Source organism: Dendrobates tinctorius, unplaced genomic scaffold (genome assembly GCF_039654945.1).
Source record: "Dendrobates tinctorius isolate UK_male_01 unplaced genomic scaffold, ASM3965494v1 ptg000001l, whole genome shotgun sequence".
NCBI classification, from domain to species: domain Eukaryota; kingdom Metazoa; phylum Chordata; class Amphibia; order Anura; family Dendrobatidae; genus Dendrobates; species Dendrobates tinctorius.
The window spans coordinates 12,364,763-12,390,691 of NW_027361669.1; the positions used below are offsets into that span (position 1 = coordinate 12,364,763).

At 46.2% G+C, this 25,929-nt stretch overlaps 1 protein-coding gene across 1 annotated transcript in view; it reads right to left on the reverse strand.

Moving 5' to 3' along the window:
* The window catches only part of LOC141082453 (uncharacterized), a 181,193-nt gene that overhangs the window by 23,294 nt on the left and 131,970 nt on the right, over positions 1 to 25,929 (reverse strand). The window contains exons 14-16 of the mRNA XM_073566417.1: positions 21,428 to 21,582; positions 4,299 to 4,482; positions 3,757 to 3,869 (exon numbers count right to left, since the gene is read on the reverse strand). Of these exons, the coding sequence (XP_073422518.1) occupies positions 3,757 to 3,869; positions 4,299 to 4,482; positions 21,428 to 21,582 (452 nt within the window). The remainder of the gene's footprint in view (positions 1 to 3,756; positions 3,870 to 4,298; positions 4,483 to 21,427; positions 21,583 to 25,929) is intronic.

Here is a 25,929-nt window from a genome sequence, read left to right on the forward strand (position 1 = left end):
CCTGAGTATGCTGACACCCAATATGTGGGGGTAAACCACTGTGTGGGTGCATGGCAGAGCTTGGAAGGGAAGGAGCGCCGTTTTGGAATGCAGACTTTGATGGAATGGTCTGCGGGTGTCATGTTGCGTTTGCAGAGCCCCTGATGTGCCTAAACAGTAGAAACCCCCCCCTCACAAGTGATCCCATTTTGCAAAATAGACCCCCAAGGAGCTTATCTAGATATGTGATGAGCACTTTGAACACCCAAATGCTTCACCGAAGTTTATAACGTTGAGCTGTGAAAATAAAAAAATCATATTTTTTGCCACAAAAATGATCTTTTTGCCCCCAAATTTTTATTTTAACAAGGGTAACAGGAGAAATAGGACCACAAAAGTTGTTGTGCAATTTGTCCTGAGTGCGCCGATACCCCATATGTGGGGCGGAACCACTGTTTGGCACATGGGAGAGCCCAGAAGGGAAGGAGCGCCTTTTGGAATGTAGACTTTGATGGAATGGTCTGCGGGCGTCTTGCTGTGTTTGCAGAGACCCTGCTGTGCCATGTGAGACATGTTGACATTTTTATTGTTACCATTTTCGGGCACATGGCGCTTTTGGATCGCTTTCTATTCCGCTTTTTGTGCAGGCAGACTGAACAAAAACCAGCAATTCAGGATTTTATTTTTTTTTCCTCCATTCCATGTGTGGTAAAATTGGTAAGGCAACTTTATACTTTGGGTCACTACGATTACAGCGATACCTCAATTATATAGTTTTTTTTATGTTTTAGCATTTTTAACACAATAAAAACTTTTATAGAAAAAATAATTATTTTTGCATCACTTTATTCTGAGAGCTTTTTTATTTTTCCGCTGATGGAGCTGTATGGCGGCTTGTTTTTGTGGTACAAGATGGCGCTTTAAGTGATACTATAATTATTACCATTCTTTTTTTTATTTCGTTTTATTACACTTTTTCCAAGTGGCATGATGATTTTGCTTGGAAAAAGTATAATTTGCTACTTTTTTGTGTTTTTTTACGGCGTTCACTGAAGGGATTAACTAGGGTGATGCTTTTATAGATGGGATTTTTACGGATGCGGCGTTACCAAAACGTGTGTTTTTTTGTTTATTTTATTTCTTTTACATAAAAATGTGTATTTTTAGGGGAATTTTTTTATTTTTATTATTTTTTAATTTTTTTTACATATTAAAAAAAAATGCTTTTTTTACCTTGTCCCTTTATGGGACTTTCACTTTCACTTTGATTTGCAGGTATAATGGTCTCAGAAGCTTTCCGTAGCTGGATGACCCGGGGGTTGTCATGACAACCCAGGGTCTTCATGGCACAGATCGGGCCCCGCGATTACATTGCGGGGATGCCGATATGAAGACAGAGGGAGCTTCCGTCCCTCTGCCTCCCCCGGAACGCTGTGTTCGTGCCCCATCGTGGCAATCAGGGGGTTAACAGCCAGGGGAGGTGTGGACACCACTCCTGGCTGCTAGTGCAGGGAGCTCAGCCTCCAGCAGCGCTGAGCACCTGCAGTTACCGGGCAGGAGATGCTGAAATTTCAGCATCTCCTGCTCGCTCATGCTGTGATCAGTCCGTCAGATTGACTGACCAATCACAGCGTTCTGGGTGCGGGGACCTCCGGCAAGGGTCCCGGCACCTCTTGCCATGCCTGTCAGCTGTCTATGACAGCTGTCGGCACTGAACTGTCTCTGCGTGTTTACACGCAGTGACAGTTTAAATGCATGAAGTGCATAGCCAGTCATAGTACGGGAACTTACACCTGGCCATGACGGACTTTGCACGTCAATAGACATTAAGGGGTTAAGAGAAATTAGCACTTTAAATAGATCACTCTGTAATGACTGTAATATTGTTTTGGAAATATATATGTATATGTATTTCATCTAGATCTCACTTGCCTGCTATAGGCTATATGCTATATACTTATGTACTATTATATACTCATATGCACACATAGATACCGTCACAGCTCTCTTGAACTTTATAATCAGTGGCTAAAGATAACCTAACCCCATGAAGCCCGTCTGGACAACCAACGTGATAGCATTGTCTTGTGACATTTCTCCCAGACATACAGAAGAGGAGGTTAGGCCAGATGGTCCAAGCCGATACTGGAGTCTTGCTCACATTGCAAGGCAAGGGACAGTAAATCATAGGATGTCTAAGTAACCCCATGTCAGACACCCATATATGTTCATGTATTTAAACTGACCAATTAGATTAGAAGGTCAGCCTTTATGTTAATGAGTAACCACTCCTTTGTACGAACTGATAAAACCAAGTATATTCAATAAACTTCAAGAGTTCTGCTGGAAAGGATTGCTGCTAACTAGGCTTGGCGTCTTTCCTTCCTTGAGCGCTCAATAAGACTCTGTCTAATGAGGACAGGCCACAGCACACACAGAGATATATATCTATATCAATCAAAAATCCATGACAATATGAGTTTCACTTTTTATGTTGAAGAACGGAAATAAATGAACTTTTTGATGATATTCTAATTTTGTGAGAGGCACTTGTAAATTCCGTCATAGGCTATGTTGGGGCCTAAGCGCAGCAGCAACTCTTAACTCTTTCTTCCTTGCCTTTCTTACATGTATAAGTATGTATGCCTTAGCACTGGACTTTGGTCTGTCAATGACTTCCATCTACAGACAAGAGATGATTGGTTATTGTTAGTACCTGACAAACTGTGAAAAACTTTATGTAACCAATTCTGTATCCTAACCAATCGGCCCAACGTACCACGTCACGTAAAGTATCAGCTACATAAATCCATAAATTGTGCCCCTCATCCTCAATGATACCTGAGATGGCATGTAACTTTGCCTATTTCTTGTTTTGGCTCCAGTCTCCTATTTTGGACCCCATATATCTAAGATTGATGTCATTTCCTAGTGATTAGCAATGATGCAGCACTGTGTAGAACTTTGTAGATATAGTGTAAGTCACTTTTCTGTGCGCTAACAATAGCAGAAGAGAAGTGTGAGGATCACATGTAAACCCTGAAAAATAGAGTAGTGTCTATGCCTGAGCATTGGTGTAAGATGCAATGTTGAATTGTTCACAAGCACATTTTGGAAGCTTATGAAATATGTTTTAAATATGCCTTATACATAGAGTAAGCTGTATGTGGAGATTTGCAGAGCTCCTGTCATTATTGTGTGGATGGAAATTTCCTAAGACCGGAATAACCCTTTAAGGATAAAACAGCATGTCATGAGTGCTCAGTTTTTGCTCCTCTTTTATTCTGTTCCCCTGAGTAATCCATTTTTATATATTTTTTAATCCACTATGTGGTTAAAGAATTACGGCTTCATAATTAGTGCTAAGTTTAATGGTTGTTAGCAAGGGGGCTTAGAGATATTCTACCGGTGTGTCTTTAGGCTGCCAATCATTACCCCGTGAGTCACACCCCTTTATAAAGATCATCAAAATTGGCACTGAACAAAAAGGGCTGTATCTTTGGAACCGTATGGCAGATTTAAAAAAAAAAAAAAAAAAAATGGAATACTCATAGGAGTAATATGAATATTATAATAGCGAAAACTGCCCACTTTTGACCTGTGGTAGGTCCGCTTTAATAATAGAATTGTTTTTACTGTACTGATTGTGTTAATGTTATGTAATCTGACTTAATATACTTTTATTACCATACGTATAATAGACATTTTTAGACCACCTATATTTATTGGTGACAAAGTATGGTTAGGAGAAAGATAAAATGTTTATATCTATATTACCTTATAGTGTCGTGCACCCCTGCAACAATGCACCCATTTATTTGGTCAATACAAATACACATGACCACTTCCTCGGTGTGCAGGATCCTCTCGCACTGTGCACCGTCTTCGCTCTACAGACATTACAGATGGTGGTTTTAGCTAAGGTAGAACAGTTCATATGTGGATGACCATTAATACGCAGTAAACGGTACCTGCTGCAGTCATCAATCTTCATATTTACTCTACCAACAGTGTGAAAACATCTAGATTTATCCAATACGTTGACAGTAATATTTGACAGTAGAATAATATTTGGTGTGATCTGGAGTGTAAATCTGTGCTCATGTAGGCTGGGAAATATTTTTTGAGTTTTCTTCATTGAAAGCAACAGAAGACCTACTGCTTATGATAATATCTAACTCTAGAGATACCTCTGTAAATTGAATTGCCCTCTTCCAGCCAGTTACACAGTGTCAAGTTAGGGACAATATGGCTTGCAGGTTTTTCACTAGTATATTGCACATATTGATGTTATATTAGTAAATTATATTGTTTCCTACCCATATTCGAATAGTTCCATCTTCAGAGCCTGTAATCCACTTGTCCTTGAGATTATGCCAAACAACGGAAGTGACTTCTGCCTCATGTCCTCTTAGAATATTCTCAAGAGTCATCTCAGAACTTACTACTGCAAAATGGCGGATATAAATTTTCCCATCACTGGAAGAATAGGCAAACTCATTCCTAGAATATATTAGATCAGATATTTAGAGGTTTGTACCTCCTTACCTGTCTATAAGGAAAGGTATTAGCAATTTTTCTTCCCTAGACCACTCTTCATTGTGCACCATTCCTCATGTCTGAATAGGGGTCATAAGGGGCTTTGATAAAGTATAATGAGTTCAAGGGTACTGTTCTGGTCACTGGTATGCAAGTTTATTTTAGCTCATTGCGGTTTCCTAAGTTCAGATGTTAAATTTTTTTAAAATATTCTTTTAACTTTCTAAGTTCTTTAATGCACAGATGTTATCATGCTGCCAAGCCATGGTGTGGGCAGGATTATCAGTGTAAATAACTACAGTTATTATAATTCATCTCTCAGAAATTCCTCTCATCTCACAGTACAAATTTAACTGACTGTTTTATCAAAGCAGCGAGTATTTCTGCTTTGACAACATACCCTAACACCATTGAATTCAATGGAAGGCAAATCCAAATGCACAGACAACACCTTCAGGGGGCCAAAAAGCTGCCATAACAGCTCAAATTACGGTACAGGCAGACACCAGGAAAAGTGGCATCAATTGACCCATCACTTGCGCTATAAATAAATAATCTTAAAAAAATTGACATGGGTTCCCCTGTATTTATTGATAACCAGCCAGGTAAAACTGACAGCTGTGGGCTGTAACCCTCAGCTGTCAGCATTAGCAAGGCTGGTTATCAAAAACAGAGGGATCTCCAAGCTTTTTTAAATTTTTTTTTAAATAAATAATTTAAAAAAATGGTGTGGGGTTCCCCCCATTTTTGACAACCAGCTAAGCTAAAACTGAAAGCTGGGGGCCGGCATTCTCAGGCTGGTAAAGGGCCATGGATATTGGCTCCCCCCTATATTCATAAAGGTTCCCAGGCTATTAATATCACCTCAAAGCTCTATACTTAGCCTTTCCTAGTTATTAAAATGGAGAACCCCATCAAAAAATGACGTATGGTCTCCTTATATTCAATAACCAGCAAAGGCTAGCTGCAGGCTGATATTAATAACCTAGGAAGGGTCATGCATATTGGCCCCTACCAGACTAAAAACAACAGTTCTCAGCCACCCTAGAAATAGCTCATCCATAAGATGCGCCCAATCTGGCATTTATCCTTGCTCTTCCCACTTGCCCTGGTGTGGTGGCAAGTGAGCTGATAGCTGGGGGGTTGATGTCACCTTTGTATTATCAGGTGACATCAAGACCAAACGTTAGTAATGGATAGGTGTCTATAAGAAGCCCTCATTACTAACCCCATAGTCATATTGTATAAAAAAAACACACACCCTGAATAAAATCCTTTAATTGAAAGAATGACACAGACTCCTTTATTGAATCTACGTAAATTAAACCATACTCACATCATCGCCCAGTCCACAGAAGCCAATGTGTCATGTAACAGAACTAAAATAATAAACAACAATATTCCTCACCCGTCTGCAGAGAAGATAATAATCCATTTGTCCCATGACAGGTCTAGCTCTACTACATCTAGATGGCAGGCTGCATTATTGCATGATCCGACTATACAGCCTACCATCCAGCAGAGACACTGGGCAGCATGTGCGTCTTATAGACGACTCTCCATTACTAAGCCATGGGTTTGATGTCACCAGACAATACAAAGGTGACATCAACCCCACAAATAAAAATCCCACTTTTCACCACCACAGGGCAAGTGGGAAGAGCAGGGCAAAGTGCCAGGATTGGATGGGTCTTTTCTGGGGAGGCTGCGGGCTGCTATTTTTAGGCTGGGGGGCTAATACCCATGGCTTCTTACCAACCTGAGAATACCAGTCCCCAGCTGTGTGCTTTATCTTGGATGGTTGTCAAAAATGGGAGGGACCCCATGCCATTTTTTTTTTAAATTATATACTTAAATAATTAAAAATACAGAGTGGGGACCCCTCTAATCTTGATAACCAGCCTTGCTGAAACTGACAGCTTAGAGATGTAGCCCGCATCTGTCGGTTTTGCTTGTTTGGCTATCCAAAATTCCAAAATACAAGGGAACCCCACATCATTTTTTTCTTATTTATTTATAGCGTAAGCGGTGGATGATGAATATTCCCATCAGCCGCCGCCTGCTCTCGCTGTAAACAGTTGAATACAACTCTCTACATTGTTCCCTGCTAGTGCTGATTGCAGTGCGAACAGTGGATTGTGATGTGAGTTGTCTTCACTTCAGCACCTGGTGCCAGGGAACAGTGCGAACATTACGGCTGATTCCCAGGCTCTTATACATTCCACACTGATGACACAGGAATGTCATCCGTGTGTCATCAGTGTACACGTGCGCAGGACGTTTTGGGGCCTGTGCTGCTACCGGAAACACTGACGTCTGAAAGAGCCCTTAGTGAATTTGGTCATTTACCGAACTTTGGCTGACTTTTGCTGATTTTTAGGAAAAAAGTTCGGGAGTCCGAACACGAATCTGAATGCGCAACATTCGTTCCGAATTTGAGAATGGCAAACGTTTTTCGAACAAGTTCGATCATCTCTAATTGTGAGCTCTTAAAAAAAAGATGTTATGTTCTTTTGTTTTCCTTGTTTGTTAAAAAATACTTTAAGTAAAGAATTAAAAAAAAAAAAAGATACCAAAGCTTGCAATCATAGAAAATGTAAGTGTCCTAAAATGGCACTGTATGAATAGTAATTAAACAAGAAGAGAATTTGTGCCAGGACAAAATTAATCATACCAAGGGGTGTTTGGTGGGTGAGCTTAGTACTATTATTAGTGATGAGTGAGTATTCTCGTTACTCGAGCTACGGCGACAGAAACTAAATCTCCGAGCACATCCAAATACTCGGAGATCACTCAAGCATGCTCGGAAATCTCAAGTAACAAGTATACTCGCTCATCGCTAACTGTTATCTATATTTCTTACCTCTTATCCTCCTGTGAGTTAAACTAGTTTCTTTGGTATTGACACCCTTGCATATATATATGTGTATACCCATGAATATTGATTCATACCTATTTTTACTCTCTATATATTTGATGTGTTAATTATATATTTTGTATCAATGGGGTTCAAACCGTTGCTCACTCACCAAATTGTAATCCTTGTTTGTATTGTCAGGATTATCTGTATTATCTATTATCTGTATAATTCTATCATACTTTAATAATTGACATGATTAATTTTGTCCTGGCATATATCCCCTTTTGCTTTTTTTCATACAAAATTAAGTCAATGACACAGGAGCTCCTGGGATGTTAGCTCTTTTATAATTTAATTGATTAATGATGAGCTCAAGGGCTGGTGGCGAGGCAAAAACACTCCCTTCCTGTGATAAAGCAAACGGGCGTACAAAGGAACAGAGATCCTGCCGTGTCACCAGTATATTGACCTATGAATTATTTCCTCTCCAGGAGCTGTATATGTGCAGTCCATGAGCTGCAACAGCTTTACATAGTTGGACACAGCAAAAAACATTCATAGCAGGGACAAACTTATAAGATAACCTCACCACGGGAATAAGTTTTAAACACATCCAATTGTGGAACTTATTAATATTCCAAGATTTGATGATTCAAATGTACTTCAAAGGGGTTGTCCACAACTTGGACAACCCCTTCTTAAACTAAATGTTCGGCTTCGATAAAATAATAAAGCCACGCCTCCTAAGCCGGTTCCTATCCAGCGGTGTCAGCACTCGCGAACCCAGGGCTGTGATGCGGTGGAATGACACTTGATGTCCAGCGTCCAATCAGCGCTGGCATCACTCTCTCCACATTCAGACAAACTGACCATGAAGAGGAAGTCCGGGGTGAGCTATAGCCCTGTCTTTTTCTTCATGCTCAATTTGTCCAAAGGTGCAATCAGTGACGCTAGCGCTGATTAGGCGCCGGTGTCATGTGTCATTCCACAACATCACAGCCCCGGGGAGAGCGAGTGCCGACAATACTGGTACGGAGGTGGCACGCTAGGTGAGGATAAGCTTTATTATTTTATTGGGGCCAAAGATTTATTTTAAGAAGGGGTTGTCCTAGTAGTGAACAACCCCTTAAAGCAAATGTGGCACCCCTGAGGCTCAGTCGCCACAGAGGTACTGCACCTTCTCCTAAGGTGTAGTGCCCCACCATCCGGGTAAGGTGGGAACTCCTTTCCACACTCCAATGCTCGCACCCCACACAACAGGGTAGTTCTGCACAACCACATTGCTCAGAGGGTAGCAGAGTACCTTTGGTGGTTCCCTGCTTGGAACACTGGACGTGCTGGGAGGTGGGTGGAGTTAAGATACATAAAAGAGTGGGAAAGTGTAGGAGGACAGGTCAGTCTGACAGAAGGTCAGTCGGGTAGGAAGTCACTCAGATAGGAGTGAGGATCCCTGGAAGAAGGGATGGAGGAAGGAGTGCTGCAGCTGCCTCAGTGATCGGAGCCAGCTGGCACGGGAAAGGAAAAGAAGGAGAAAGACGTAGAACTGAAATCTAAGCTTCCATAAGAATGAAAGACAAGTACGGAATGAAGGAGTAGAGAGAACAAAGAGGACGTGGGTTAGAGGAGGAACCCTGCCTATAGGTTCTCAGCACAAGGCCGGGGCCCGGTCCCCGAGGTTGTATGGACACCTATGGTTCTGCAGCAGACATCGGTGGAGTAGTTGGCTGTAAATGCACTACTCCCATCTAAGACTTGGGGCACAACAGCAATTGGATAGAGAGCCGAGACTCAGGAGAAGGGAGTCCCCGAAGCAGGCTACAGCTGTCTGCCGTACAAGTAGAGTTCTTTGGAACATCGGACAGGAGGAACTCCAGTGTAACTCAGTACTAGGAGATCTTCACACTTTAAGGCGCTATAGAGGAGTCGTTCAGAAAGGTACATGTTGGCGGAGTGTTGGAGGGGAGAATCCTAACTTGCCCGGAGGTTGATTGAGTCTCTGACCCGGAGGACACGGCCCGGAGGCAGGTACCTGTGTGTGTGTACAACAGACTGTGAGTAAAGCATTGGAACTACAAGCCTCGGTGTCCTCCATTCAGCACCGCTATAGCTGGGTACCATTTTCCACACCGCCTGCACCTCTCCTCTTCCATCGCATCCACGCTGCCCTGGGGCTACAGCTTCACCTGTGGGAAGCTACACCATCTAGGCTGCAACACACCACCATCCCCAGAGGATCTGCATGCAGCGTCGGCCTAACATCCTACTTGCCGAACACCACAGGTGGCGTCACGAACTATTCCATTCCATTAACTACATTCCCCCATTACTTGGGCGCCCAGGGCCATGGACCGGGTCACCGCTGCTGTGACACATTCCCCTGACACCGTCCCGGTACCGAGTACCCCACAGCCCTGGGAGGGCGACCCACAAAGGTCCCCAATCTTTCTGACCTTGAGAGTCACATTCATCTATGAAAGAGAGTCGCGAGCCACATTCAGCTCTGAGAGAGGGTCTCGAGCCACATCCAGCTTCTGCTCCACTCACAGCAGTGACAACCAAAGCCTCCATTACAGGTATAATTACAGTCAAAGCTTTTCCACTGAAATCAAACCAAGGCAGTATGCCAAGCTTCAGGGTTTCCTATCTTACCCTCATTCAGATCTGCTCTTCTGTGCAGGGCTACACACAAAAGTCACCATCTGGAGATATGCTCTTAACAGCTGTTTGCTACACCTGGTGATAGTACACCAAACTGGCAGACAGTCGCGAGCCACTCATCACAGGCCCGCTAGCCACATGTGGCTCCCGAGGTACAGATTGGGGACCCCTGCCTTAAAGAATAGGCATATGGTATGCATTATGCAGGGTACAGGGAGGAAGAAATGTGTCTACTACTATAATATAGCAGGTTAACTACATAAAAGCAAAGTAAACTTTTACTCTCATGTTTAGCTGCCTTATTTGTGTTTCTCATATATTGTGACAATTTATGTAATTAACATGTTGAAACTGTCACAATAATTTTCCAGCATGTCCTCATCCATAGATAAAAACAGCCAACCAGTGTGATCCTCTGTTAACAATTTTAACCAGTAATCTCTACTTCATTCTGCTCAGTTTTACATGCTAAATAATCTTTCACTTTGCATGCTAAAGATAGCTAGCTATACATAAGGAGATGTCTCACTCAACAAGGATGGGCAGTGAGGATTAATATATTTTAAGAGGAATCAGTCACACGGTTTTTGCTATATAATCAATGAGCAGCACAATATAGGAAAAGAGACCCTGATTCCAGCAATGTGACACTTATTGCTCTGCTTGGTGAAGTCTTGCTAACGTCACTGTTTTCTCTGCTGCAGATCCAGCAGTTCCCTGAATACTGAACTCTGCATAACACCACCCAGACCACTGGCAGCTTTTTTTGTACATTGGCAAAAAACTGGCAATCGATGGTGAGGGCATGGTTAAATAGACAAGGAGGACTACAGTTGGCAGGACACAACTGTAGCGCCGGAGTCCCTCCACGCTACTGTAGTTTCGCAGGTACGCGGGATGCAGTGACGAGGCGGGAGACAGGAGGAACTTTAAGATGTAACTTATATACATTATATGCCTATAGGGGCTATCTCGAGCAACCAAACAAGTTAACAGCAGTTATCCTTGCAGGGATCAACACAAGAATACACTGGTAACACAAATACGACTAACCCGGCAAAGACCGGTCACTATAGGGCCGCGGTACGGCCGACTACGAGTCCAGAATGTTAACTACAATGTGTCACTTATCCTCTCTGATGTCCGGCAGAGCGATGGTCGATGATGCTTCAGTGTATCGGTCGCTGGGCCCAGCTGACGAGGATTTGGCTGAGACCTGCCCCGGCAAAGTGGGGTCACAGCAGGCCCCTGAAGAGTTCCTCTGTGTCACACCTCCCGGCGGAGGTGGGACGGTGTTGCCCGGGGTCCAGATGGCGTAAGCCGCAACCACAGGCCGGAGCCAAGCTGTGGGGGCTGCAGGCGGCAGCAGACAGGCCGCGACTGTGGGCTGGAGTGGAACGGCAGCTGTGGGCGGCAGCGGATGGGCCGCACCCGTGGGGTGGAGTCGGGCGTCGGCTGCCGCGGGTGGGAGCGGTCGTGCCGCACCTGTGGGGTGGAGCCGGGCATCGGCCGCCGCGGGCAGGAGCGGTCAGGCCGCACCCGCAGGGTGGAGTCGGGCGTTGGCTGCTGTGGGAGGGATGGAGTCCAGCGTCGGCTGCCGCAGGCGGGAGCGGTCGGGCCGCACACACGGGGTGGAGTCGGGCGTCGGCGGTTGCGGGTGGCAGTGGACAGGCCACACCCGTGGGGCGGAGCTGGGCGGTGTCTCTCCATTGGACGGCGCGATGCCGTTTCCCTTCTGTCTGCGGTGAGTCTCCCTTCAGGCTCTCCCGTTGCTGCTCTACTCTCCTTGCTCTGGTTCTGGCTCTCGCTCTGGCTCTCTGGCGCCCTCTAGCTTCAACTCTTCTCCTCTCCTGCTGCATGGACTGACTTCTGCTGGCGTCCTCAGCCCCTTTTATAGTAGCTCCTCCCCCAACCTTTCTAGAAGTCTTTGCGGTCCGTCCCCCAATTGTGTCCCCCAGAAACAGTCTCCCTAGGAACCTTGGTGATGGCCCTCTTGGATCCGGCCCGGATACACAAAGGGGACTCCTCCTCCCACACTCCCCCATCCTGTATGCTCACCAGTCCTCGGGCAAGGGCTTGGGGAGGCCTGGGTCGGTGTCTTGAGATGAAAGTTTCCTTTGCCATACGAACTGATCCTGTTCGTAGCGTTTGGGGGGTTTGCCAGCTGTTGACCGCTCAGAGCATCTTGGTTCGACTGTGGTGGAGTCTTCTGGGGTAGTGGAAGGTGGCGGGTCGGTCGGGCCTGGTGGGTCGACTAGGTCCGCTGGGATATTATTCCTTGAAGTATCCGTTTGTACTGCAGGGAGGTCTTCTTCGTCGTCCTCATCCCATACTGCTGACAGAGGTTCTGAGACCTGAGGCATGGTCTCGGGTCGTGTGGGGTCGGTGGAAGTACAGTGCCGTAACATATTACGGTGCACGGTACAGGTAGGGAGATCCCCGTCTTTCTCAGGTTGTATTTCATACACTGGCCTGTCGGGGCTTAGTTGGCGCAACACTCAATATGGACTCTCTTCCCAGCGGGGTTCCAGCTTGTTCTGAGGGCGCTGATCTCGTATGATTACCCTATCCCCGGCCCAGAGGTCAATGAGTTGAGGCAGGGTCCCCCCTGGATGTTCCAGGTCCTGGAGTTTTGTGTGGACGATTCGGTGCAGTGTTTGTAGCCGATGCCGGTGGTTCCAGACCCACGACGAGACCCCTGTCCATGGTTGTTGCTCTTCTGGATTTAATTCCACCTCTGTGATCCCCTTGCCTTCCCGGCCAAATAGCAGCAAGTAAGGGGTGTAACCGGTGACTCGATGTACCCGCTTGTTATAAACCCACACCAGTTCAGGGATGTACTCAGGTCAGCGGGCCTTCCGGTCACTCTCCAGAGTGCGTAACATTTGAATTAGCGTTCGATTAAATCGTTTGCAGGCCCCATTCCCCTGCGGGTGGTACAGAGTGGTCTTATCGATACCATATAGATGGTGTAGCTCTTCCATGACCTTTCCCAGGAAACACGCCCCCCGATCTGAGTGTTTTCGTTGGGGGCAGCCGTATACTTGAATAAAGTTTTTGCAAATTGCTTAGGCGGCCGACTCTGCAGTTTGTCTCGTCATGGTGGACCATGTCACCAAATTTCCCCTACCCGAGATCAAAGTTCATACCCCTGGTGCGCGGGGCCAATGGTCAAATAGTCAATCATCAAGAGTTCGAGGGGTGCTGATGTTACTATTGTTTGGACTGGGGCCCGCTGTGCGGGTGGTTTAGCTAGCTCGCATAGGCGGCATGCCCGGCAAGCCTCTTCCACTGCAGTTTGTAAGCGAGGATGGTACGCCATTTGCTGTTACCTCTGAAAAGACTTTTGAGCCCCGAAATGAGCCCCTTTTTCATGGGCCTCTCGAGCTAGTTCACCAAGTTGGGCTCCCGGCACGACTACCTGCCAAGCTGTTACTGATGTCGTCCGCGATACTGCCTTGCGGTACAATAGTCCCTTTCTGATCACTAATTTCTCCCATTGGCGCAGCATTAACAACGTGTCCTGAGTCAAAGTCTGCCTCTGGGAGTCGTTAGGTATTTTGCCGGTGGCCACCCATTGACGTAGGGGTCCAGTTTCTCCATCTTCCTGCTGTTGCTGGATCCACTTATCACTGGGTTGTTCTAGCATGCCTCTTGGGGGCTCCATATGGGATTGTCCTCGCGTGGTGGCCATGAGCCCGGCGGTAGCCAGAGCGAACGGCGTTTCCTCTCCTTCCAGTTTGTCATCTTGACTTTGCCCTGGGGTTGTATGCCGGATCCTGGAGAAGGCGTCGGAATGCACATTCTCTGCTCCCCTTTTATAGATGATTTTGTACTTGAATTTAGCCATCCGGGCCACCCATCGTTACTTCAGAGCCCCTAATTTGGCATTTTTGAGGTGGGCCAGCGGGTTATTGTCAGTTCGTACCACCACCTCGGAGCCCGCCAGGTACTCTGCGAACCGCTTCATCATAGCCCACACTACTGCGAGGAATTCGAGCTTAAAGGAGCTGTAATTGTTGGGATTACGATCGGAGTCATGGAGTGATCGACTGCCGTAAGCAATCACTCTTTCCCGGCTGTCTTGGACTTGGGACAATACAGCTCCTAGCCCGTGTAGGCTCCCGTCAGTGTGCAGTATGAACGGCTGCGAGAAATCCGCATACGCTAACACCGGGGCGTCCAAGAGGGCGGCTTTGAGATCTCGGAAAGCCTCTTCTTGCGGTTCGCGCCACTGAATCTTCCATCCATTCGCTCCGGCAGGGGCCCCTTTCAGCAGGTCTTGCAGGGCTTGAGTGCATCGTGCAAAGTTCTTTACGAAGTGACGGTAATATCCGGCCAGCCCCAGGAAGGCTCGTACATCTTTTACCATCTCAGGAGTAGGCTACCCTTGGATCGCGGTGACCTTTTCTATGGATGGTCTAATGCCTTCAGTGGAGACGGTATGCCCCAGGTATTCGATCTGTGCATGAAACAAGTGGCATTTCTGGGGCTTTACCTTCAACCCGTACTTCTGCAGCCGCCCGAGCACCTGCAACAACCACCGCAGGTGGCCCTCAAATGTGGCGGCATAGATGATGATGTCGTCCAGGTATATCAATGTGGCCTCGAAGTTGAGATCTCCCAGACACCTCTCCATCAGACGTTGGAAGGTCCCGGGGGCACTGGCCAGCCCGAACGGCATACAATTAAATTCGAACAGTCCCATGGGGAGAATGAACGTGGTCTTGGCACGGTCTTCCTCTGACATTGGCACCTGCTAGTACCCGCTGGCCAGATCTAAAGTCGAGATGTCGCCTTCCCCAGGGCGGATAGTTACTCGTCTATCCGATGCAACGGGTATGAGTCTTTGATGGTACAAGCATTCAATTTCCGATAGTCCACACAGAACCGCAAGGTGCCATCTTTTTTGCGGACTAACATGATGGGGGCCGTCCAGGGACTCTGACTTTCTCGGATAACTCCTTACCGCAGCATTTGGCCCAGTAAAGTTTTCACCTCCTGATATAGTTGCGGGGGAATCTGCCGATACCGCGCTCTGATGGGAGCCATTCCTGCCATGGGAATGCCGTGCGTAATGGCTGTGATACATCCAAAATCATCCTCATGGTTGGCGAATACCTCCTGGTACTGGCCCAAAAGCGTTTCTACCTGGAGAATTTGGGCCGGGGTAAGGCCAGAGAGTTATGCGCGCATTCTATCTAGGTTGGCTCGGCCCTTTTCTTTGGTCGAGGTCTGAAGAGACCGGATAGACACTGCCCAAGGATACCCGGCCTGCACTTTTAGTTGGAACGCAGGGGTCGGAAGCACCTCTTCCAAAGGTCTCACCAGCTTCGCCATTTCGGCTCGTGGCTTCAGGACGATGTCTTGGTCTTCTAGGTTGATGCAGCGCACCAGGACGGTCCCTTTCCACACAGTGGCTAGGGTGCGGGCCACCAGGACTCCAGAGGGTAGGTGTTCCGAGAAGCACGGCTCTACCTGCATCTCTACTCCCTCCAGGGGCACAGGGGCCCGGATAGACAAGGCCACTACTGTCTGCCCAGGCGGCAGCACGAGTGGAGGCGCCGCCGGCGCGATCACCTTCCCCAGTACCTCGCCCTCCTGGCAGTCCTGGAGGACTCGCGCTCTGCACACCAACTGCTGGAAGACAAGCCCTTGGGGCGTGCGGGAGCCCCACTGGCTCAGAGTCTCTTGTGTGGGCTCATTGAGAAGAAGGTTGCCGAACTCCCGCAGTATCTTCATACCCAGGGTAACCGGATGTTTGTTGTTTGCGTCTCCCTGGGTCAGGACCACTCCCCCGCGGCCGAGTGATTTGCAGCTTAGTGAAATCTGCATCCAGACTACTCCGACAACAGGAACCGGTAGCTGGTTGGCGGCTACCAACTTTATCACGGATCCTCACTGAGGTCTCACTGCTTCAGGAAAATGCTGCCGAAAATAAGTCTCTGGCATAGTCGTTACTTGCGACCCCATTTCTACTAGACATCGTACATCACGGCCTTCGACTTCTGCCCATACCACTGGAGGCTTGCCACCTGATAATGAGGAGGACGATTGGAGATCTGGAGTTTCTGACTGGATTTAAGACAGCCGACTCCCTTTATCCCTGCTGGTGATTTTTTCCTGCCTCCTGAGGTCTTAGTTTCCAGCTCAGTCCCTGCATGCTTAGCTAAGTGTTCTTTTGCTATTGTTCACATTTGATCTAGTTTAGTCTATTTCAGTTTTGTGTGGTCAGCCAGCTCCGGCTGGGGCTGTGCTGAATCTCCATCCATATGTTACTGCTTGTGCCAGTTTGTTTTTGTCCCTTATTAGATTGGCCTCTTTTTGCTCTGCTTTCAGAATATACCAGAGTGCTGATATATTGGGCGAAGCCGTGCGACTTCGGTATTTTTCTATCAGACGTGTTGGACATTTTTTGCAGGGTTTTTTGCGTGATTGCAGACAGAGTCTTTCCTTTCCCATCCTGTCTAGTTAGTGTGGGTCCCATCATTTGCTCAGTCTATTTTCCTACCTGTGTTTGTGTTTTCATCTTGTCTCACCGACAATATATGTTTGGTGGCTATCTATTCCTTTGTGGTCTGCTCTGGGGCAGCTTAGATTTCCCCTTTCTTGCTTTAGGCTTATTTAGCTCTCCGACTGTGTCGAGGCATCTAGGATCATCGTAGGTATGCTCCACGGCTACTGCTAGTTGTGGGGATAGGATCAGGGGTCTGCAATCTGCTTAGTTACCAACCTCTCTTGTTTTCTGTGGCTTAGCTTGGTCTTGCTTTCCTCCTCGGTGACCCAATTATAACACCAGGTCTTTGTGACTTCCACCACCCTGTGTGGTGGGTTCTGGCCCCGAGCGGCGTCCCCCCAGCTCAGGGTCCTCTGATTTTATTAGCCAGCAGGGCAGGTTCCTCCTGCAACATGGGAACTCTCGGGTGGAGTGTCCCAATCTTCCACAATCATAACAGGCAAGTAGTCGTGGGAACCGACTCTAGTGAGGGCCACGATGGTTCACGCCTTCTCTGCCTGGCCCTAGCCGACTTCTTGTGGCCTCTTTTTTCGCTTCGGCCAATTCGCCTTTAATACGTTGTATCTCTTGCTTCATCTCTTGTACCCAGTGGGGTTCACCCAGGGCGCTTACGGATGCTTCGATACTTCGAGCCATCCCCACAGGGACTGTCACCCCTTGCACCTGTTCCCCAACACGTGCCTCCTTTCCTATTTCTGACAAGGTCAGATGCCGGTCCACTCGCACCCGCTCTCGCAGAGCCTGTTTCGTCAGGGTGTCTCTTAGCCCGGTCACTAAAAGGTCATGTAATGTTACGTCCACGGTTCCCATGCTGACCCCATCCTTCTTTTCAATGGCTACAAACAATTCCTGCAAAACATTTATATATTGCGTCACTGTTTGCCCCTCTTTCTGCATGCGACTAAACATCCGGGTTCTCAGTTCTCCCACATCGGTCGGGTCCCCATGGGTCTCCTCTAAGATCTGTAACACCCTGGCGAAGGTGCCTCAACATAACGGAATCCCGGGCCTCCCCGTCCAACGCCATAAGGACCACTTCTGCCTCTAGGTCAGGGGTCAGCGGATGCATCCTAAATAGCCCACACATTCGCTCCATCCAGTTCCACAGCACAGTATTGCTGCCGGAGAAACTGGGTAGATTGCTCAGCATAGTCCCCAAGGATAGGCTGGGCTGGGGCCCACCGTTGCCCCCCCTGGCCCATACCATCTCCGCTCGGATGTAGTAATCGCAGGTACGTGGGATGCAGTGACGAGGCGGGAGGAACTTTAAGATGTAGCTTATATATATATATATGCCTATAGGGGCTATCTCGAGCAACCAAACAAGTTAACAACAGTTATCCTCTCAGGGATCAACACAAGAATACACTGGTAACACAAACACGACTAACCCGGCAAAGACCGGTCACCAAAAGGCCACAGTATGGCCGACTACGGGTCCAGAATGTTAACTACAACGTGTCACTTATCCTCTCTGACATCCGGCAGAGCGATGGTCGATGATGCTTTGGCGTATCAGCCGCTGGGCCCAGCCGACGAGGATTTGGCAGAGACTTCGGGCGTTCCTACGCCCCGGCGAAGTGGAGGCACGGCAGACTTCTGAAGAGTTCCTCTGTGTCGCACCTCCCGGTGGAGGTGGGACGGAGTTGCCCGGGGTCCGGACGGTGTAAGCCACAGCCACAGGCTGTAGCCGAGCTGCGGGGGCCGCAGGCGGCAGCAGACAGGCCGCAACTGTGGACTGGAGTGGAGCGGCGGCGGCTGCAGGCGGCAGCGGATGGGCCGCACAAGCAGTGTGGAGTTGGGCGTCGGCTGCCGTGGGCGGGAGCGGTCGGGCCGCACCCGCGGGATGGAGTTGGGTGTTGGCGGCAGCGGGCGGGAGCGGTCGGGCCGCACCTGCGGGGTGGAGTCGGGCGGTGTCTCTCCGTTGGACGGTGTCTCCCTTCTGTCTGCTGTGAGTCTCCCTTCAGTCTCTCCCGTTGCTGCTCTACTCTCTTTGCTCTGGTTCTGGCTCTCGCTCTGACTCTCTAGCGCCCTCTAGCTTCCTCTCTTTTCCTCTCCTGCAGCATGGACTGACTCCTGCTGGCGTCCTCAGACCATTTTATAGTAGCTCCTCCCCCAGCCTTTCTAGAAGTCTCTGCGGTCCGTCCCCCAATTGTGCCCCACGGAAACAGTCTCCCTAGGAACCTTGGTGATGGCCCCCTTGGTTCCGGCCTGGATACACAGCAGGGACTCCTCCTCCCACACTACTCCACTCCCCGGCAGGGATGTTGACTCACTCACCATGGCGGCTCCCATCCTGTAACTTCTCCTTTTTCCTCTCCAGCTGCTGCTCGAGGTCCGTGCATTGTGTGCAGATCCCCGAGCACTGTGCATAGGACACATGCGCGCTCCCTCCTTCATAAAGGGGCGGCATGTGCATTACTAAAGTGTCCCCAGCCAATGGCTGGGAGACACTTATTATTTATCCCCTTTCTGACATCGGGAATAGTACGCCAATGTTGGACACCCTCCTTTTGATGTGGGGTCACATCTTTTCCGGCACATTTCAGCTGTTTTGAAAAGCTGACAAGTGCCTCTAACAGCCACGGGTGGAATCACGATCCACCGCTGCTGTTATCTAGTTAAATGCCAGTATCAAACTCTGACAGCGGCATTTAACACGCATCGGTGATCTCGGTAGTCAGCGCTCATAGCAAGTTAGCAATTCTGCTTCATACAGGTGATCTGATCATCGCCTGTATGCAGCAGGGTCGATCGGGTTATGGAAGCTTATAGTCCCCCATGTTGACTATTAAAGAATGCTAAAAGTTAAAAAAAAAGTTTTTAAAATAAAAAAAATAAATATATAAAAGTTGAAATCACCCCCCTTTTCACCCCATTCAAAATAAAACAATAAAAAAAAAAATCAAACATACACATATTTGGCATCACAGCATTCAGAATTGCCCAATCAATATAAATAATTTAACCCAATCGCTGAACGGCGTAATGAGAAAAAAAGTGAAAACGCCAGAATTATGTTTTTTGGTCACCACAATATTGCATCAAAAGATCGTATCTGCATCAAAATAGTATAATTAAAAATGTCTGGTTGGCGCGCAAAAACAACCCACACCCAACCCAAGATCGTGAAAAATGGAGACGCTACGGGTCTCAAAAAATGGTGCTGTTTTTTATTAGCAAACTTTAGATTTTTTTTTCACCACTTAGATAAAAAAGAACCTAAACATGTTTCATGTCTATGAACTCTTAATGACCTGTAGAATCATAATGGCAGGTCAATTGTAGCATTTAGTGAACATAGTAAAAAGCAAAACAAAATACAATTATGGAATAGCATTTTTTTGCAACTTCACTGCAATTGGAATTTTTTTCCTATTTTTCAGTACACGATATGTTAAAACCAGTGGTGTCGTTCAAAAGTACAACGTGTCCCACAAAAAATGAGCCCACACATGGCCATTTTGACAGAAAAATAAAAAAAGTTATTGCTCTGGGAAGAAGGGGAGCAAAAAACGAAAACGCAAAAACGAAAATACCTCTGGTCATGAAGGCGTTAAGGCACCTCCACCTGCGTGGAGGTGCATGTGCAATGTTGCTAGTTAGTTCCTACCCGCTTTCTATTTCTTAGGTCCCTGTCCATTTGTTCCCACTAGTACCGCTTGTGTCTGTCCGTCCTTAACCTCCATGCCAGTACCTGCCTTTTCAGTCTGTATTTCAGCCGAACCTGCCTGCACCTGCCAGTCTGTAGATCAGCCAGACCAACCTGCACCTGCCGTGCCAATTGGTAATTCAGCTGGACCTGCCTGCATCTGCCGTGCCAGTCTGTATATCACCCGGACCCGCCTGCCCCTGCCGTGCCAGTCTGTATATCACCCGGACCCGCCTGCCCCTGCCATGCCAGTCTGTATATCAGCCGGACCTGCCATGTCAGTCTGTATATCAGCCGGACCTGCCTGCACATGTCATGACAGTCTGTATATCAGCCAGACCTGCCTGCACCTGCTGTGTCAATTCGTAATTCAGCCAGACCTGCCTACACCTGCCACGCCAGTCTGTTTATCAGCAGGACCCGCCTGCACCTGCCGTGCCAGTCTGTATATCAGCCAGACCCTCCTACACCTGCCATGCCAGTCTGTATATCAGCTGGATCTTCATGCACCTGCTGTGCCAGTCTGTATAGCAGGTCCCGTGCCTGTCTGTATATCAGCCGGACCTGTCTGCACCTGCTGTGCCAGTCTATATCAGCCTGTGGTTCCTGTCTTCTAGTCGTGCCTGACTGTATTAGCTGTATCCACCTACTGGACCATTCCAGCTAGCTGTCCCTTGAATGTCAGCTGCTGTGCTTCCATGGTCTGTCCTGGAGTAGCACCTAGTGGCCATCAGGAGCCAAGCCTAACCCCACCATCAGGGGCTCTAGTGAAAAGTCAGGTGCTCACCTAGTCACGTCCCTCCAGGGTCTACTCAGACCACAGCACAGTGGTTCCACCATTCCCGTTACAACAACTAGTCCTCCAGTGATAACCTCCTGCTGATGAAACACTGATTGTGTTGAAATTATAAGAAGCAGAACAGTAAGTGATCATCACTGGAATCAGGGTTATTAACAGATTCCCTTCAACTCCAAATAACTTTAATTTTTAGGAAATTCATGTCTGCAGTATTGTAACTTTTCTTATTGACAAAAGTGGCCAATATAATGCTACATTTTCAGCCATTTGGTTTGAAAATTGGTCCAAATATCAAACTCTAAATGATTATCCTTGGATACATGTTTAAATTGTAACAGCAGACTGAAGAACACATTTAATACATGGTCCACAAATATAATTATACAAATCTTTTTGTATCAACAATATGCACTGTAAACTTACCTTTTAGGACAATAACATATGTCCATTATGACGCCTTCACAAGCTGTTTCTCTTTGGTCGTTCCAGTGATCCAACTCTGGTCTGCAGAAAGTCTCAATGAGGGTGCATGTAAGGAGATCCCATACACATATTCTTTGGTCCCATCCACCACTCAGCTACAGGAAAAAGAAAGACATACTATCTGCTCATTTGGTAAATTCAAAACAGTTAATTTTTTCTCGTTAATGTACACTCTGCACCCCATCTTGACTGAAAAAAACACAAATGTAGAAATTTTTGCAAATTTATTTAAAAAGAAAAAATTGAAATATTACATGGTCATAAGTATTCAGACCCTTTGCTCAGTATTGAGCTAGTACAGCCATGAGTCTTCTTAGGAATGATGCAACAAGTTTTTCACACCTGGATTTGGGGATCCTCTGCCATTCTTCCTTGCAGATCCTCTCCAGTTCCGTCAGGTTGGAAGGTGAACGTTGGTAGACAGCCATTTTCAGGTCTCTCCAGAGATGCTCATTTGGGTTTAGGTCAGGGCTCTGACTGGGCCAGTGAAGAATGGTCACAGAGTTATTTTGAAGCCACTCCTTTGTTATTTTAGCTGAGTGCTTAGGGTCATTGTGTTGTTGGAAGGTGAACCTTTGGCAAAGTCTGAGGTCCAGAGCACTGTGGAAGAGATTTTCATCGAGGATATCTCTGTACTTGGCCACATTCATGTTTCCTTCAATTGCAACCAGTCATCCTGTCCCTGCAGCTGAAAAACACCCCCATAGCATGATGCTGCCACCACCATGTTTCACTGTTGGGCAGGTGATGAGCAGTGCCTGGTTTTCTCGACACAAACCGTTTACAATTATCACCAAAAAGTTCTATCTTCGTCTCATCAGACCAGAGAATTTTATTTCTCATAGTCTGGGAGTCCTTCATGTGTTTTTTAGCAAACTCTATGCGGGCTTTCATATGTCTGGCACTGAGGAGAGGTTTCTGTGGGGCCACTCTGCTATAAAGGCCCGACTGGTGGAGGAATGCAGTGATAGTTGACTTTGTGGAACTTTCTCCTATCTCCCTACTGCATCTGTGGAGCTCAGCCACAATGATCTTGAGGTTCTGCTTTTCCTGTCTCACCAAGGCTCTTCTCCCACGATTGCTCAGTTTGGCTGGACAGCCAGGTCTAGGAAGACTTCTGGTGGTCCCAAATGTCTTCTATTTAAGAATTATGGATGCCACAGTGCTCTTAGGAACCTTTAGTACTGCAGAAATTCTTTTGTAAGCTTGGCCAGATCTGTGCCTTGCCACGATTCTGTCTCTAAGCTCCTTGGCCAGTTCCTTTGACCTCATGATTCTCATTTGGTCTGACATGCACTGTGAGCTGTGAAGTCTTATACAGACAGGTGTGTGCCTTTACAAATCAAGTCCTAACAGTTTAATTAAACACAGTTGGACTCCAATGAAGGAGTAGAACCATATCAAGGAGGATCACAAGGAAAAGGACAGCATGTGACTTAAATATGAGTGTCTGAGCAAAGGGTCTGAATACTAATGACCATGTGATATTTCAGTTTTTCTTTTTTGATAAATTTGCAAAATTTCTACATTTCTGTTTTTTTCAGTAAAGATGGGGTGCAGAGTGTACATTAATGAGAAAAAAATGAACATACATTTTTGAATTTACCAAATGGCTGCAATAAAACAGAGTGAAAAATTTAAAGGGGTCTGAATACTTTCCATATCCACTGTATCAGGCCATTCCAGGGCCGAGTTTTATGAGCAGTCATAAGAGATGGTGGGAATGACTGCTCACATACCCAACCCCAGGGGCGTAGTTTGGCAGATAAAATGGAGACCGAGTGTATCATTCAGTGTCTGTGACTGGAGGTGTGGAGACCTCGAGTGTGTTTGCTAAGGACACTGACCTGAGCGGGGGACCCCCAGCACTATATGGATTGTTTATTTTATGCTTGCTTTTACCTTGTGCCAGAGAAGACTATCTTTTGTTGTTTACTTTGTTTGCTTGTGCTTAAGCAGGTTTATGAAGCTAATAATCCTGACTGGACATTTTTATGAACTGCTTCCTGTGCCTACCTCAAACCGCAGCTCAGTGAGTAAAAGAAACAAACAAAGAAACTGTATATATATATATATCTCTACAGTATATGTGTATATATATATATATATATATATATATATATGTGCACACACACACACTACCGTTCAAAAGTTTAGGGTCACTTAGAAATTTCCTTATTTTGGAAAGATAAACACAGTTTCTTCCAATGAAGCTAACATTAAATGATTCAGAAATATACTCTATACATTGTTAATGTGGTAAATGACTATTCTAGCTGCAAACACCTGGTTTGTAATGCAATGTCTTCATAGGTGTATAGAGCCCATTTCCAACAACAATCACTCCAGTGTTCTTATGGTACTTTGTGTTTGCTAACTGTGTAAGAAGGCTAATGGATGGTTAAAATACCCTTGGAAACCTTTGTGCAAGTATGCTAGCACAGCTGAAAACAGTTTGGCTGATTAGAGAAGCTATAAACCTGACCTTCCATTGAGCTAGTTGAGAATCTGGAGCATTACATTTGTTGGTTCCATTAAACTCTCAAAATGGCCAGAAAAAAAGAACTTTCATGTGAAACTCGATAGTCTATTCTTGTTCTTAGAAATGAAGGCTATTCCATGCGAGAAGTTGCCAAGAAAATGAAGATTTCCTACAATGGTGTGTACTACACCCCTTCAGAGGAGAGCATAAGCAGGCTCTAACCAGAGTAGAAAGAGAAGTGGGAGGCCCCACTGCACATCTGAGCAACAAAACAAGTACATTAGAGTCTGAGGTTTGAGAAATCAATGCCTCACAGGTTGTCAACTGGCAGCTTCATTAAATAGTACACGCAAAACCCCAGTGTTAACATCTACAGTGAATAGGCGACTCTGGGATGCTGGCCTTCAGGGCAGAGTGGCAAAGAAAAATCCATATCTGAGAATAATAAAAGAATAAAAGAAAAAGATTAATATGGGCAAAAGAACAAATACATTGGACAGAGGAAGATTGGTAAAAAGTGTTATGGAGAGACGAATCCTCGTTTGAGGTGTTTGGATCACACAGAAGAACATTTGTAAGACACAGAACAACTGAAAAGATGCTGGAAGAGTGCCTGACGCCATCTGTCAAGCATGGTGGAGGTAATGTGATAGTCTGGGGTTGCTTTGGTGCTGGTAAAGTGGGAGATTTGTACAAGATAAAAGGGATTTTGAATAAGGAAGGCTATCACTCCATTTTGCAACGCCATGCCATAGACTGTGGACAGTGCTTGATTGGAGCCAAATTCATTCTACAACAGGACAATGACACAAAGCACACCCCCAAATTATGCAAGAACTATTTAGGAAAGAAGCAGGCAGCTGGTATTCTATCTGTAAAGGAGTGTCCAGAGCAGCCACCAGTTCTCAACCCCATTGAGCTGCTGTGGGAGCAGCTTGACCGTATGGTACGCAAAAAGTGCCCATCAAGCCAAACCAACTTGTGGGAGGGGCATCTGGAAGCATGGGGTGAAATTTCTCCAGATTACCTCAGCAAATTAAATGCTAGAATGCCAAAGGTCTGCAATGCTGGAATTGCTGCAAAGGGAGCATTCTTTGACGAAAGCAAAGTTTGAAGGAGAAAATTATTATGTCAAATAAAAACTTTTTTTTCGAACCTTGTCAATGTCTGGGCTAGATTTTAAATTCATTTGGCAACTCCTTTGATTAATAAAAGTTTGAGTTTTCATGGAAAACACAAAATTGCCTGGGTGACTCCAAACTTTTGAACGGTAGTATATTTGTGTATATATATATATATATATATACTGAAGATTTTGTTTGCTCTTTTGGGGGGAGCAATGAGCAATGTATGTATGTGTATATATATATATATATATATATATACACTAGCTGAAGAGCCTGGCGTTGCCTGGGCATAGTAACCAACTGTGGTTAGTTATAACAAATTATGATGATTATATTGCACATAAAAACATTTCACATCATATATTCAACACTACAGATTTGCAACACAAATTAGCTAAATGATTACCCAAGTATTGATAGTATTTTATTTTCAACTCCTTCAAGATTTTTGGTTTTTCCTTTCGGTGCAAAGATGAACAGATTTTTGGCAGTTCCAACTCTTGAACAGACCACGTAAAGTTGACCATGAGAAAAACATGGAGATTGCAAATCGATCCCTACTACTTTCAAGGACTGTCCCTGAGCATTGTTAATGGACATTGCAAATAGCAGTTGAACTGGAAACTGGAGGCGTTTAAAATCAAAAATCAGATGGAATGAGTGGAATTCTTGGAATGAAAATATCCTCTCCTTTGGCACATCCTGTTTCTGAGCGGTGTATCTAACCCTATCCTGTGTGATAATGTCTGCTGAGCTGTGTACCTAATCCTCTCCTGTGTATAACTTTCAGCTGAGCTGTGTATCTAATCCTATTGTGTGTTACTGACTGCTCA